Source organism: Salvelinus fontinalis, chromosome 25, assembly GCF_029448725.1.
Source record: "Salvelinus fontinalis isolate EN_2023a chromosome 25, ASM2944872v1, whole genome shotgun sequence".
Lineage (NCBI taxonomy): Eukaryota > Metazoa > Chordata > Actinopteri > Salmoniformes > Salmonidae > Salvelinus > Salvelinus fontinalis.
The window spans coordinates 31,805,131-31,821,077 of record NC_074689.1 but is presented as its reverse complement, the minus strand read 5'-3'; the positions used below and the strand labels follow the sequence as shown (position 1 = coordinate 31,821,077).

General features: G+C 42.3%; 1 protein-coding gene across 3 annotated transcripts in view; it reads right to left on the bottom strand.

Moving 5' to 3' along the window:
• Positions 1 to 15,947, bottom strand: part of LOC129823131 (high affinity cAMP-specific 3',5'-cyclic phosphodiesterase 7A-like) — a 39,309-nt gene that overhangs the window by 6,413 nt on the left and 16,949 nt on the right. Inside the window, exons 3-6 of one of the 3 annotated variants that reach the window (XM_055881899.1) lie at positions 3,597 to 3,686; positions 1,082 to 1,263; positions 910 to 973; positions 93 to 289 (exon numbers count right to left, since the gene is read on the bottom strand). In XM_055881899.1, coding sequence (XP_055737874.1) covers positions 93 to 289; positions 910 to 973; positions 1,082 to 1,263; positions 3,597 to 3,686 — 533 coding nt within the window. The other 2 variants (XM_055881900.1, XM_055881901.1) reach the window with 2 other exon arrangements.

Sequence of the window (15,947 nt, the reverse complement as noted above, 5' to 3'; positions counted from 1 at the left end):
AGGCTTTAGCTCAGTGGGATAAGGTGGTCAATAGCCCAGTAAATTACTTCTTAATACATTCTGTACAATGGAATAACAGCTCTGTCTGATACCTTGGGTTCTCGCAGGTAACAGTCCATGGCCTGCGTCACGTCAGCGGCGTGCACAGCGTTGTGGTAGGGGTTGAGGCTGTGGTAGTCTTCCTGCACCATGACCAGGAAGCGCCACAGCTTCACCATGTCCAGCTGAAACAGCTCCAACAGACCATACTGGTTAAGGAGGTGAAAGGTCAACGTCACCAGGCTGTTTCCTGCATGGAGAGGGGAGACATGGTAGATGTAGTTTAAAGATCTGGTCAGGAATATTGTTTGGGGGTAAGTAGTTATGTATTTTTGTGTTTGTGGTGGAGTTTAACGTTGCAATAGCATCAGCATTGCAAAGAAAATCTATGGAAAAAACGACCATTCCACTTCTACACAGCATTTATCAAAACAAACACAAGAGGGCGCCCTTGTCTACAAATGCCTGAGTTGAAAGGAGGCCTATGCAGTAATGTTACACTGTTTCGCTTATTCTCTGAGGATGATGAACATCTTGAAGAACAATCTGGCCTTAAATGGCCATGTACTCTTATAATCTCCACCCGGCACAGCCAATAGAGGACTGGCCACCCGTCGGAGCCTGGTTCCTCTCTAGGTTTCTTCCTAGATTTTTGCCTTTGTAGGGAGTTTTTCCTAGTCACGTGCTTCTACATCTGCATTGCTTGCTGTTTGGGGTTTTAGGCTGGGTTTCTGTACAGCACTTTGTGACATCTGCTGATGTAAAAAGGGCTTCATAAATACATTTGATTGATTTATAAATACATTTGATTGAATACAAATATGTAGCTAAGGCTTTTGGGAGAAAGATGGACCTCTGTCAGAAACATACCATTGGTTAATCTGTCGTAGAGGAAAATGTCGAAATTCCAGGTCGTGACCCTTTCCAGCATACACTGCAAGAGAAGAAACATGCAAATGTAGGTCTGTGTTAAGACTAAAATATGAATTGTGTACGCATGCATACGAGTGTATGATTGGCTAAGAGAGTGTGAGCATCGGACCTTGGCCTGTCCGGTGTAGTCCTCATCCAGGATGTGGAGGGGGTTGAGGTGGGGTGTTCCCCGGAGCAGACGGGAGGAGTGCAGGTACCTCTGGAAGCTGAGCAGTCTGCGGAGCCTCCTGCCAGACACAGGCCCAGCCGAACTGAAGCCAGGACCAGGGATAAGACTAGAGTCTGAGTAGGCTGAAGGCACAGAGACAAAGGCTTAGAACATCTAAGTTATTTAGAAGTAAAGGGTTTACAACATGGTAGATAGAAATATAATACATAGATTTAAAGTAACTGTTCAGTGTTTCCAGATTTCTATGAAATATGACCTATAATTACTTACAATATGAGTGAAATAATTCACATTTTTTAAAAGGAAAACTATGAGTGTTAAAAAGCAGCTTTTCTGTGTTGGAATGTTGTGGGCATACCCCAAGAACAGAATGGTGTGGGCATACCCCAAGAACAGAATGGTGTGGGCATACCCCAAGAACAGAATGGTGTGGGCATACCCCAAGAACAGAATGGTGTGGGCATACCCCAAGAACAGAATGGTGTGGGCATACCCCAAGAACAGAATGGTGTGGGCGTATACCAGTCATTAACAATATTCATGCAATATATACTCCTCCCCAGGAGTATGAGGAAATGGACAGAATTTTTTAAACTATCTGTTTGAGATACAAGTTTGAGGTGGGGAGTTAGTCGTTTTTTCTCCAATTGATGCTTTGGCCACAAATAAGAGTACAGGACAAGTCAACAACATTATGTGGATATCAGAATATGAACATTTAAAAGGGAGAGTTTCACTGGACAGTTACTTTAGTTTCCTGCTCTACAGAAAGGGACAAAGAGGGACACTATATAATCATTTAGTAATGTACTCTGCTTGATAATCCGCAGAGTCTCAAACTGCTCTAAATCCTATTCAGGAATGTTGAACAACGAATGTTTGGGTGGACTTATAATTTAGACAGTAAGGGCTATCCAAATGACCAAATGTTGAATAAGTGAATAAGAACACTGATGAAACAATAGAATAAATCAATAAGAATAAGAGATGTGTAGAAAACAAATGATTGATGTACTTCATTCCAGTGAGGTCACACTGGATTTAAGACTGGCTGACTATGAACACTACTGCCCAAGGGTGGACACACACACACTTACACCGCTGACGCAGCCACCTGTTCTTAGCCTACTGCCTTGACACACACACACACACACACACACACACACACACACACACACACACACACATACATACATACGTCACAAGTCGTGCTTTGTCAGTGGACACACACACACACCATGGCTGGCTGGAAAGCCATGGTCCCACTTAGGAAGTACGTCAGCATTCCGAGGAAGGCCATTACTTTTAAACCAGGAAGTGAACACGCACATGAAACGTATGTCGGCAGAGAGAGAACTCTTCTGGGCTGGTAGTCCCTGACGTCATGCAGCAGGACTCACATTCAGGGTTGGGGGGTGGGGTAATTTAAAACATTTAGGAGATTAATTGACATTCAATTCTTGAATTAAATATTGTACAGTCTTTTCTCTACAAGACATGACTGAATTAAATGTAACTTGACTTCCTGATCACCAACCCTGCTCAGTCACATAAGCATTCTTCAGGTTGACTTATTTACATTAAGACAGTGTTAGATGGCGAGGAGGACTAATCAGTGTGTGAAATAATATATGCACCAACATCTGTCAGTCAATCTGTCTGGTGTGGCAGATCGAAAGAGTTAAAGAAAGGTAGTACTCACAGGGGTAGGGCTTTACGTATCAGATCTACAGAGTTAAAGAAAGGTAGTACTCACAGGGGTAGGGCTGTACGTATCAGATCTACAGAGTTAAAGAAAGGTAGTACTCACAGGGGTAGGGCTGTATGTACGTATATACTGTATATATGTTATACCCACGTTTTCAGTCACAATTTGCTTTTACCAAATGTAGGCCAAATGATTTCCATTATATTGATCAAAATGAAGCCTTACATAAGGGTGTAAGGTAGGCCTACTGTACCTTTATATTCATATGAGGGTGTAGTAGACCTTATCTTATATTTGATAGGCTAGCGTTACTTGATGAGAACATGCACTTCTGTGCTTTCGTCTTGAAGCTAAAATGTAACCAGTAGCCTACAGACGAGAAATGAAATCCTTTATTGTCGACGCATGCTTGTGAATTGTTGCATTATTGAAGAGTGTAATGTGGTTTGGTTCCATTTTTTTCAAACGTGTAATATGGTTAAGATAAAAGTCGATTGCAAAGTTGAAGCATGCTGGCTAGTGGCTATACTGGGATATTTCATAGGGATATTTACAGTAAATGTGTTCTGCCAAGCGCCAAACCCTCTCGCGGCACAATGTTCCCTTCGCTAATGTTAATTGAAAAGTTAATGTAGTTTTTATTTCAATTGAAATGTCGTCACACTGCCTCTCCAACTTTCGTCAATGAGAAAAGCCTCTAAGGCAGGTAGTGAGGAATGGGAAGGTTTTATCATGGTTCATACTCACAGTGTAGGGTGCGGAAGTCGATGCACAGGTACGAGTAGGAACCTTTTCCTTCTGGGTCAAATCCTACCTGACTTCTCACTCTCACATCTCCTAGAGGGAAGCAACACACACATCCTCAAGAGTCATGTAACATACAGTGGAAAAAGAGCTCTCACACACACACACACACACACACACACACACACACACACACACACACACACACACACACACACACACACACACACACACACACACACACACCCTTTCACGCTCTCTCAATCATCAAAGAGAGGCAACTTGTAGACCACCAAGGATGTGTTTACAAAGACAGCTCAATTCTGATATTTTTTCCACTAATTGGTCTTTTGACCAATCACATCAGATTTTTTCACATCAGATCTTATTGTTCAACAGACCTATTAGTGAAAACAAATATCAGAACTGGGCTGCCTGTGTTAACACAGCCTAAAAGACCAAGGAAAAGCTAACAGCTGAGCATGCAATGCCATGCCAGGCACATAACACTAGTATTAGTAGTCAGACAGGCTAGGAGCAGCAGAGGGACCTGCAGTAACACTAGTATTAGTAGTCAGACAGGCTAGGAGCAGCAGATGGACCTGCAGTAACACTAGTATTAGTAGTCAGACAGGCTAGGAGCAGCAGATGGACCTGCAGTAACACTAGTATTAGTAGTCAGACAGGTTAGGAGCAGCAGAGGGACCTGCAGTAACACTAGTATTAGTAGTCAGACAGGCTAGGAGCAGCAGAGGGACCTGCAGTAACACTAGTATTAGTAGTCAGACAGGCTAGGAGCAGCAGAGGGACCTGCAGTAACACTAGTATTAGTAGTCAGACAGGCTAGGAGCAGCAGATGGACCTGCAGTAACACTAGTATTAGTAGTCAGACAGGCTAGGAGCAGCAGATGGACCTGCAGTAACACTAGTATTAGTAGTCAGACAGGCTAGGAGCAGCAGAGGGACCTGCAGTAACACTAGTATTAGTAGTCAGACAGGCTAGGAGCAGCAGATGGACCTGCAGTAACACTAGTATTAGTAGTCAGACAGGCTAGGAGCAGCAGAGGGACCTGCAGTAACACTAGTATTAGTAGTCAGACAGGCTAGGAGCAGCAGATGGACCTGCAGTAACACTAGTATTAGTAGTCAGACAGGCTAGGAGCAGCAGATGGACCTGCAGTAACACTAGTATTAGTAGTCAGACAGGCTAGGAGCAGCAGATGGACCTGCAGTAACACTAGTATTAGTAGTCAGACAGGCTAGGAGCAGCAGATGGACCTGCAGTAACACTAGTATTAGTAGTCAGACAGGCTAGGAGCAGCAGATGGACCTGCAGTAACACTAGTATTAGTAGTCAGACAGGCTAGGAGCAGCAGAGGGACCTGCAGTAACACTAGTATTAGTAGTCAGACAGGCTAGGAGCAGCAGAGGGACCTGCAGTAACACTAGTATTAGTAGTCAGACAGGCTAGGAGCAGCAGAGGGACCTGCAGTAACACAGTAGAGTAGACAGGTCAGTGCGTTATACTCAGAGGCGAGCGCTGACAGTATCGTTATGGTACTATGGCACTTTCCCAGGCAACCCAGTCTTCTATATGAGTCATTCAGCAGTAATGTCAGACTGCCAGACTAATGCAGCTCTTCAATACTGATTTGTACATTAGATCAAATCAGGCATACAGTAGTGTACAGTCTCTCTCCCACCAGCTTGATACTTACTTGGGAACAGCTGTTTGAATATAACAAAAGCCCCTCGCAAAATAGCAAAACTGGGAATTACCATTAAAGGAAGTAATGTATGGTAACATTACATATAGTTTACACAGCATTCACAGATGAAATGAAAATATACAAGGTTATGTATGGTGTAAACAAACTCTTCCACTTTCTCACACAGATGCAATGGCAAGTAAATGTGTGTGTGTGTGATGAGATGCAGAGAGTCAAGGTTTTCCATTCTGCATGCCAACGGGCCTTGAGCTGGGGGGAGAATAGGGGTCAGACAGTTGATTACCCATGTGTCCTGACCTCCACACTCTAATGTTCTAAAACCCACTGTATGACAACACAGCAACAGATCAGACTGGCCTAGGAACTTTTCACAGACCCTGGCAAATAGCCAGCATGTCCTAAACAGGGACCCTGCTGCACCTCTTGACAAGAACTGTAATATCCACTGAGTCCACACAAACACATGCTCTCAAAGTAGGCCTAATACTAGAGCCAGAGATAACCAGGGGAAAGCTAGCAGCAGAAAATACATTGTTAAGTCGTTGAATTAAGCTTCATGCTGAAGCAAAATAGCTAATGATTTAGATTGTCTTCAGATTTTTTAAACTAGTGTGAGGTCAGTAATCGGTGTGGGTTTTTATCGAACTTTATCTTCCAACAACATATTATCCAAAAATACTACGGGTGTAAGATCCGAAATTGATCACCCTGTTGTTGCAGGAAATGTCCTGCACAGCAGAAAATGCAACTGTGTAGTGTATTCAAGGTTATCACAAACTAATTTGCAGTATGAAATAGAGGTCGAACGATTAATCCCAATGGCCGATTAATTAGGGCCGATTACAAGTTTTCATAACAATCGGAAATCGGTCATTTTGGACGCCGATTTTGCCGATTTTTTCCCCCCACCTTTATTTAACTAGGCAAGTCAGTTAAGAACACATTCTTATTTTCAATGACGGCCTAGGAACGGTTGGTTAACTGCTTTGTTCAGGGGCAGAACGACAGATTTTTACCTTGTCAGCTCGAGGATTCAATCTTGCAACCTTACGGTTAACTAGTCCAACACTAACCACCTGCCTCACGAGGAGCCCGCCTGTTACGCGAATGCAGTAAGAAGCCAAGGTAAGTTGCTAGCTAGCATTAAACTTATCTTATAAAAAACAATCAATCAATCAATCAATCTAGTTATAACTACACATGGTTGATAATATTGCTAGTTTATCTAGCGTGTCCTGCGTTGCATATAATCGATGTGGTGCGCATTCGCGAAAAAGGACTGCCGTTGCTCCAACATGTACCTAACCATAAACATCAATGCCTTTCTTTAAATCAATACACAGAAGAATATATTTTAAACCTGCATATTTAGCTAAAAGAAATCCAGGTTAGCAGGCAATATTAACCAGGTGAAATTGTGTCACTTCTCTTGCGTTCATTGCACGCAGAGTCAGGGTATATGCAACAGTTTGGGCCGCCTGGCTCATTGCGAACTAATTTGCCAAAATTTTATGACATAACATTGAAGGTTGTGAAATGTAACAGGAATATTTAGACTGATGGATGCCACCAGTTAGATAAAATACGGAACGGTTCCGTATTTCACTGAAAGAATAAATGTTTTGTTTTCGATATGATAGTTTCCGGATTCGACCATATTAATGACCTAAGGTTCGAATTTCTGTGTGTTATTATGTTATAATTAAGTCTATGATTTGATAGAGCAGTCTGACTGAGCGATGGTAGGCACCAGCAGGCTCGTAAGCATTCATTCAAACAGCACTTTTGTGCGTTTTGCCAGCAGCTCTGCTGTTTATGAATTCAAGCCTATCAACTCCCGAGATGAGGCTGGTGTAACCGATGTGAAACGGCTAGCTAGTTAGCGGGGTGCACGCTAATAGCATTTCAAACGTCACTCGCTCTGAGAATTGGAGTAGTTGTTCCCCTTGCTCTGCATGGGTAACGCTGCTTCGAGGGTGGCTGTTGTCGATGTGTTCCTGGTTCGAGCCCAGGTAGCGGCGAGGAGAGGGATGGAAGCTATACTGTTACACTGGTAATACTAAAGTGCCTAAAAGAACATCCAATAGTCAAAGGCATATGAAATACAAATGGTAAAGAGAGAAATAGTCCTATAATTCCTATAATAACTACAACCTAAAACTTCTTACCTGGGAATATTGAAGACTCATTTTAAAAGGAACCACCAGCTTTCATATGTTCTCATGTTCTGAGCAAGGAACATAAACGTTAGCTTTCTTACATGGCACATATTGCACTTTTACTTTCTTCTCCAACACTTTGTTTTTGCATTATTTAAAACAAATTGAACATGTTTCATTATTTATTTGAGGCTAAATTGATTTTATTGATGTATTATATTAAGTTAAAATAACTGTTCATTCAGTATTGTTGTGATTGTCATTATTACAAATAAAATCGTCCGATTAATCGGAATCGGCTTTTTTGGTCCTCCAAAATTTGGTATCGGTATCGGCGTTGAAAAATCATAATCGGTCGATCTCTAGTATGAACCATAATGGCTTCCACCAGACAGGAATCAACAAAGATTATCAACAAAGATGATCTATATACTGTAGGGTGTCCACCCACCTCTGTCCAAAGTGGGCGAAAACACACTTTGGTGATGAAATTTCACTTATGTTATAAAATACATTTTACCAAGACAAATATGATTATTCATGTTCTGAATAAATTATCAATATTTAAATAACATTTCATTAACATTATATCCAAAAAGTCAGATTTCGTAACCTAATACATCCGATAATAAGCAGAGCTTGAAGGAGCGGTGCCCGTTTCTTGCAGCGGCTTTTAAAGACATGTTGTGAAGCTCGTCTACAAAATTGCGGGTTGCAAAAAGCAAAACTAACACGAGTTGAATTAGATGTAAAAGGCATTGAAAATAAAAAGCTTGTGGTACGCTCAGTGTACCATTGACATTTAACAGAGATACGCTTTTTGTGAGAAATCTTTGAAAAAGAACAGGAATTTCACATGAATATGAAAAACCTGTACTCCACTGCACAAAAATGTAAAGTGTTGGTCCCATGTTTCATGAGCTGAAATACATAATCCCATAAATGTTCCATATTCACCAAAATCTTATTTATCGCAAGTTCTGTGCACAAATTTGCGAAGATAATCCATCGCCCAGAACTTGTCGTCTTTCTACTGGAATCCGCAAGACAATATAGGGGTAAGATAGATATCGATTTTGAGACATGACATGTAGTATTTTCATGTTTTATACCGAACAAAAATATAAACGCAACATGCAACAATTTCAAAGATTTTACTCAGTTATAGTTTATATAAGGAAATCAGTAAACTGAAATAAATTCATTAGGCTCTAATCTATGGATTTAACATGACTGGGAATACAGATATGCATCTGTTGATCACAGATGCCTTAAAACAACTTAAGAACTCTTAAATTGTGTGGTTATATTCAATATAGCTCCAATCCACATGATTAGGTCTGTCTTCTCTATATGACTTCACAGTGTGTTTGGCAGTTTGTTAGGACAATGCTTCTGTCCAGATTTTTTACCACTTTTTTTTCTCTGTCCTCCGTTGATTTAGTCACCATAATTTCGGCCATCCTACAAGGGTTAATAAAAACTCCATTAACTTTTGTATGGATTATGATAACCAGTGGTGCAAACCTCGTCTCTTTCTCAAAGGAGAATCTACACAATTTACATTATATTTTACACATTAGTCAAAAGATTCATTTTTGATTAGACACTCTATATACACTGACAAGATAAGGGACTGGACTGCTCGAACAATGGGAATAAATGTCCTTACATGAGGGAGGAGGCGGGATCATTATAGCCAGGCATTGAGCAAATGTCAGGTCTGCTGAGCGCAAACTTGAACTTTGTGAAATTTCTGTGCAACTTCCAGCGTGCGTTTACTGTGAACACAGAGGCTGTACCAGCTTTAAGTTTTACTGTGAACACAGAGGCTGTACCAGCTTTAAGTTACAGTTTCAACAGTGGCCAAGTAGCCAACAGTGGCTATTTCATCATAATGTAGGCCTACCAGAGTGACCTACCATCAACAACAATAGAGAAAAACACATAACACAACAGTCTAATATGGAAATAGCTGTTCTATCATTCAGCCTACAGTAGCAGCCAACTTGTGGTGTTCAATACCTACAATCCATTAGACTTTTGAAAAAAGAAACATGCAGGGCTTGACAACCTGTTTTGTTTATCCACTTGTCCATCAGACAAGGGTGTGACTGAAAATGTTGTGTTTGATGCAAGAAACCCCTTTACAAAATACAATTCAATATCACAGAATCAGAGAAATTATGCTACGCTCTGCCTATTGGCTAGTTAGCGTATTCAAGACCGTCTCGAAATACAACACTTTCCCTTTAAGATATAAAAAGCTCTTTACTTGACTCGCTTTCAAAGATTTTTTTATTTTATTTTTTATTTTACCGTTATTTTACCAGGTAAGTTGACTGAGAACACGTTCTCATTTGCAGCAACGACCTGGGGAATAGTTACAGGGGAGAGGAGGGGGATGAATGAGCCAATTGTAAACTGGGGATTATTAGGTGGCCATGATGGTTTGAGGGCCAGATTGGAAATTTAGCCAGGACACCGGGGTTAACACCCCTACTCTTACGATAAGTGCCATGGGATCTTTAATGACCTCAGAGAGTCAGGACACCCGTTTAGCGTCCCATCCGAAAGACGGCACCCTACACAGGGCAGTGTCCCCAATCACTGCCCTGGGGCATTGGGATATTTTTAGACCAGAGGAAAGAGTGCCTCCTACTGGCCCTCCAACACCACTTCCAGCAGCATCTGGTCTCCCATCCAGGGACTGACCAGGACCAACCCTGCTTAGCTTCAGAAGCAAGCCAGCAGTGGTATGCAGGGTGGTATGGATAGAAATGCACATGTTTTGTGCTCTTGTAGGAAGCAACCACTCCCCCATTGTTGACAAGAAATTAGCTTTTACTGGACTAATAACTCACTAACTATCAAGGAATATGAACAAATGTGTACACATGGCTCACTTTGATCTCAAAACAAGCACATCTACTCGCGACCGCTCATGCTGTAGCCAAGACACAGTCCAGTTCAAAGTGAATGGCACAGATCCATATATGGCAACAGCTTGTTGCATATAGGCCTACTGCAGCTCTGATTGGTTATGGCGCACCAGTCTGTGTAGAGTATTTTATTTATTTATTTCACCTTTATTTAACCAGGTAGGCAAGTTGAGAACAAGTTCTCATTTACAATTGCGACCTGGCCAAGATAAAGCAAAGCAGTTCGACACATACAACAACACAGAGTTACACATGGAGTAAAACAAACATACAGTCAATAATACAGTAGAAAAATAAGTCTATATACAATGTGAGCAAATGAGGTGAGATAAAGGCAAAAAAAGGCCATGGTGGCGAAGTAAATACAATATAGCAAGTAAAACACTGGAATGGTAGATTTGCAGTGGAAGAATATGCAAAGTAGAACTAGAAATAATGGGATGCAAATGAGCTAAGTAAATAAATACAGTAGGGGAAGAGGTAGTTGTTTGGGCTAAATTATAGATGGGCTATGTACAGGTGCAGTAATCTGTGAGCTGCTCTGACAGCTGGTGCTTAAAGCTAGTGAGGGAGATAAGTGTTTCCAGTTTCAGAGATTGTTGTAGTTCGTTCCAGTCATTGGCAGCAGAGAACTGGAAGGAGAGGACCGCCAAAGGAGGAATTGGTTTTGGGGGTGACCAGAGAGATATACCTGCTGGAGCGCGTGCTACAGGTGGGTGCTGCTATGGTGACCAGCGAGCTGAGATAAGGGGGGGCTTCACCTAGCAGGGTCTTGTAGATGACCTGGAGCCAGTGGGTTTGGAAGCGAGGGCCAGCCAACGAGAGTGTACATGTCGCAGTGGTGGGTAGTATATGGGGCTTTGGTGACAAAACATATGGCACTGTGATAGACTGCATCAAATTTATTGAGTAGGGTATTGAAGGCTATTTTGTAAATTACATCGCCGAAGTAGAGGATCGGTAGGATGGCCAGTTTACGAGGGTATGTTTGGCAGCATGAGTGAAGGATGCTTTGTTGCGAATAGGAATCTAATTCTAGATTTAACTTTGGATTGGAGATGTTTGATGTGAGTCTGGAAGGAGAGTTTACAGTCTAACCAGACACCTAGGTATTTGTAGTTGTTCACATATTCTAAGTCAGAACCGTCCAGAGTAGTGATGCTGGACGGGCGGGCAGGTGCAGGCAGCAATCGGTTGAATAGCATGCATTTAGTGTTACTTGTATTTAAGAGCAGTTGGAGGCCACGGAAGGAGAGTTGTATGGCATTGAAGCTCGTCTGGAGGGTTGTTAACACAGTGTCCAAAGAAGGGTCAGAAGTATACAGAACGGTGTCGTCTGCGTAGAGGTGGATCAGAGACTCACCAGCAGCAAGAGCGACATCATTGACGTATACAGAGAAGAGAGTTGGCCCAAGAATTGAACTGCAACATCCTCCAGTATGACCGGTTTGGCGGTGGGTCAGTCATGGTGTTGGGTGGCATTTCTTTGTGGGGCCGCACAGCCCTCTATGTGCTCGCCAGAGGTAGCCTGACTGCCATTAGGTACCGAGATGAGATCCTCAGACCCCTTGTGAGACCATATGCTGACACATGCACATTTGTGGCCTGCTGGAGGTCATTTTGCAGGGCTCTGGCAGTGCTCCTCCTTGCACAAAGGCGGAGGTAGACCCACCGCCAAACCGGTCATGCTGGAGGATGTTGCAAGCAGCAGAACGTTCTCCACGGCGTCTCCAGACTCTGTCACGTCTGTCACATGTGCTCAGTGTGAACCTGCTTTCATCTGTGAAGAGCACAGGGCGCCAGTGGCAAATTTGCCAATCTTGGTGTTCTCTGGCAAATGCCAAACGTCCTGCACGGTGTTGGGCTGTAAGCACAACCCCCACCTGTGGACGTCGGGCACTCATACCACCCTCATGGAGTCTGTTTCTGACCGTTTGAGCAGACACATGCACATTTGTGGCCTGCTGGAGGTCATTTTGCAGGGCTCTGGCAGTGCTCCTCCTGCTCAAAGGCGGAGGTAGCGGTCCTGCTGCTGGGTTGTTGCCCTCCTACGGCCTCCTCCACGTCTCCTGATGTACTGGCCTGTCTCCTGGTAGCGCCTCCATGCTCTGGACACTACGCTGACAGACACAGCAAACCTTCTTGCCACAGCTTGCATTGATGTGCCAACCTGGATGAGCTGCACTACCTGAGCCACTTGTGTGGGTTGTAGACTCCGTCTCATGCTACCACTAGAGTGAAAGCACCGCCAGCATTCAAAAGTGACCAAAACGTCAGCCAGGAAGCATAGGAACTGAGAAGTGGTCTGTGGTCACCACCTGCAGAATCACTCCTTTATTGGGGGTGTCTTGCTAATTGCCTATAATTTCCACCTTTTGTCTATTCCATTTGCACAACAGCATGTGAAATTTATTGTCAATCAGTGTTGCTTCCTAAGTGGACAGTTTGATTTCACAGAAGTGTGATTGACTTGGAGTTACATTGTGTTGTTTAAGTGTTCCCTTTATTTTTTTGAGCAGTGTACTTGCATACTATTGCTTGTACAGATGAACATGGTACCTTCAGGCGTTTGGAAATTGCTCCCAAGGATGAACCAGACTTGCTGAGGTCTACAATTGTTTTTCTGATGTCTTGGCTGATTTCTTTTGATTTTCCCATGATGTCAAGCAAAGAGGCACTGTGTTTGAAGGTAGGCCTTGAAATACATCCACAGGTACACCTCCAATTGACTCAAATGATGTCTGTCTGTAAACAATTGCTGGAAAAATGACTTGTATCATGCACAAAGTAGATGTCCTAACCGACTTGCCAAAACTATAGTTTGTTAACAATAAATTTGTGGAGTGGTTGAAAAACGTATGTAAACTTCCGACTTCAACTGTATATAAACCCTGGATTGCTGATATATAATATATAGAAATAATATATAAATAATATATATATATAACATATAAATGTATATATATATCATTGAACCGAACAGGCCATGTGTCCCCACATGAGTCTACTCTGTTTAGGTATGATCTGGTCAACTAGACTGGGACTCCCTGTAGTAGGCAGGGCTAAATCAAATTCAATTCCATAAACGTTATCCCCAATTGTTGTGTGGCAGTGCAGATAACATAACCAACATACACAGTGTACAAAACATTAGGAACACCTTCCTAAAAATGTTGTTGCCCCACCTTTTGCCCTTAGAACAGCCTCTACTCGTCGGGGCATGAACGCTACAAGGTGTCGAAAGCATTTCACAGGGATGCTGGCCCATGTTGACTCCAATGCTTCCCACAGTTGTGTCAAGTTGGCTGGATGTCCTTTGGTTGGTGGACCATTCTTGATACACACGAGCTTGAAAACCCCAGCGGCATTGCAGTTCTTTACACACTCAAACCGGTTCCAGGCACCAAGTACCATACCCAGTTCAAAGGCACTTAAGTTATTTGTCTTGCCCATTCACCCTCTGAATGGCACACATACACAATCCATGTGTCAATTGTCTCAAGGCTTAAAAATCTTTCTTTAACCTGTCTTCTCACTTTCATCTAAACTGATTGAAGTGGATTTAACAAGTGACATCAGTAAGGGATCATAGCTTCAGCTAGCCAGTCTCATGGTACTCAGTGTACATACCAACAAGACAGGAGAGACTGTTACAAACAACAACCACACAGACAAGCACCCACACTGGTCTAAGTAGAGTGGACTCCTGGCATCCATACACAGGGCCTAGAACATTCCAGAGGCCTATGGGCCCAGCAGGACACAAAATTAGATCTCTGCCTCAGAAAATCTGATACAAAATCACAGAAAGGCTTAATACTGTGGACCGACAGCTGACCTGGACGGACGCATTCATGACTTAAGCCTTATGCGATGGTGAGATTATCAAAGGGACCAGGGATTGACCTGAGGGTTATACTACGAAGTAAGCTATATCTACTCAGGATTTTCTAAAGCTAGCCAGCTTCAGTTAGCTCACATACCAGCTCAGGCTTCAACCATACTACGACGGTGGATATTGCTCATCCACCTGACGCCAACTCTAGCAGGCTTGTAACTGCATGTGCATGTCGCACACAGTTAGTCAAACGCCAAACTCTTCTCCGAGACAATGCTGAAACATCAATCCATGTGCGAGTCGGTGACATTTTAATTTGTGCCAAAAACAAACAAAAAAGAAAGTTATCTTGCAAATTTAGCAGGCTATGGTGTGACATAGGATTTTAGAAGGGCCGTCTTCACTTTATTACTTATCGTTGATAAGTCTTTGGTGTGCACAATAGATTATTTTCCCACCCATAATTATATTAAGCATAAAGTCTTACTGTGCAGGAAGTTTCTAATTCATTCTGATTACTCATGTGTAATATGATAGGTAGTTTAAAATGATTTAAGATATAAAAAAAACATTTGATTCATCAAATATTTAATCAGTCATCTTCTTCAAATGAAGGGGATGATGACAGAATCTTTGCGAGAGGGAGGAAAATTACCTAATTGGTCCTCAACTCACGGCTCAGAGACTTCATTCATGATAAATAGAGTTAGCCCCGAGTTAGCCTGCCACAGAGCAGGTTAGTTCTGAAGGATTCGTTGCCATAGAAATTTAATTCATGGCAACACACAGCATTATATAGAGCCATGATCAAAAGGAACTCCCTTCCATCTCAAATTACTCGAGCAAACAGCAAAATTAGCTTTAAAAAACAAATAAAACACCACTCCTCTGTCTGACCTAGTTATGTATACTGTGTGTAGTAATGTATGTATGTATGCATATAGGTCTGTAATGTCTATGTTCATGTTTTTACATTTTATGTAAATTGTTTAAGTATTTTTGTCTGTAATGTCTTTATCGTTATGTCAGACTAGCTAATGGAGATCCCAATAAAATCGGAAAAATACACATATACGTCCCTCTCTCGAGTTTCTCAACTTATCCATCCCTCTCTCGAGTTTCTCAACTTATCCATCCCTCTCTCGAGTTTCTCAACTTATCCATCCCTCTCTCGAGTTTCTCAACTTATCCATCCCTCTCTCGAGTTTCTCAACTTATCCATCCCTCTCTCGAGTTTCTCAACTTATCCATCCCTCTCTCGAGTTTCTCAACTTATCCATCCCTCTCTCGAGTTTCTCAACTTATCCATCCCTCTCTCGAGTTTCTCAACTTATCCATCCCTCTCTCGAGTTTCTCAACTTATCCATCCCTCTCTCGAGTTTCTCAACTTATCCATCCCTCTCTCGAGTTTCTCAACTTATCCATCTCTCTCTCTCTCTCTCTCTCTAGTTTCTCAACTTATCCATCTCTCTCTCTCTCTAGTTTCTCAACTTATCCATCTCTTTCTCACGTTTTGTTACTCAAGTTATATAATGTGGCAGAAAATTCTTTGAGAAATTGTTTCCTTTCATTGATGCAATCTAGAAGCCTGATGATGCCTATTCATTCTGAATATGGGGACTGTGGGCAGGTCTAACAGTAACTAGCATAAGTTGTTCTGTACTGTATGTGATGTGTATGTGACA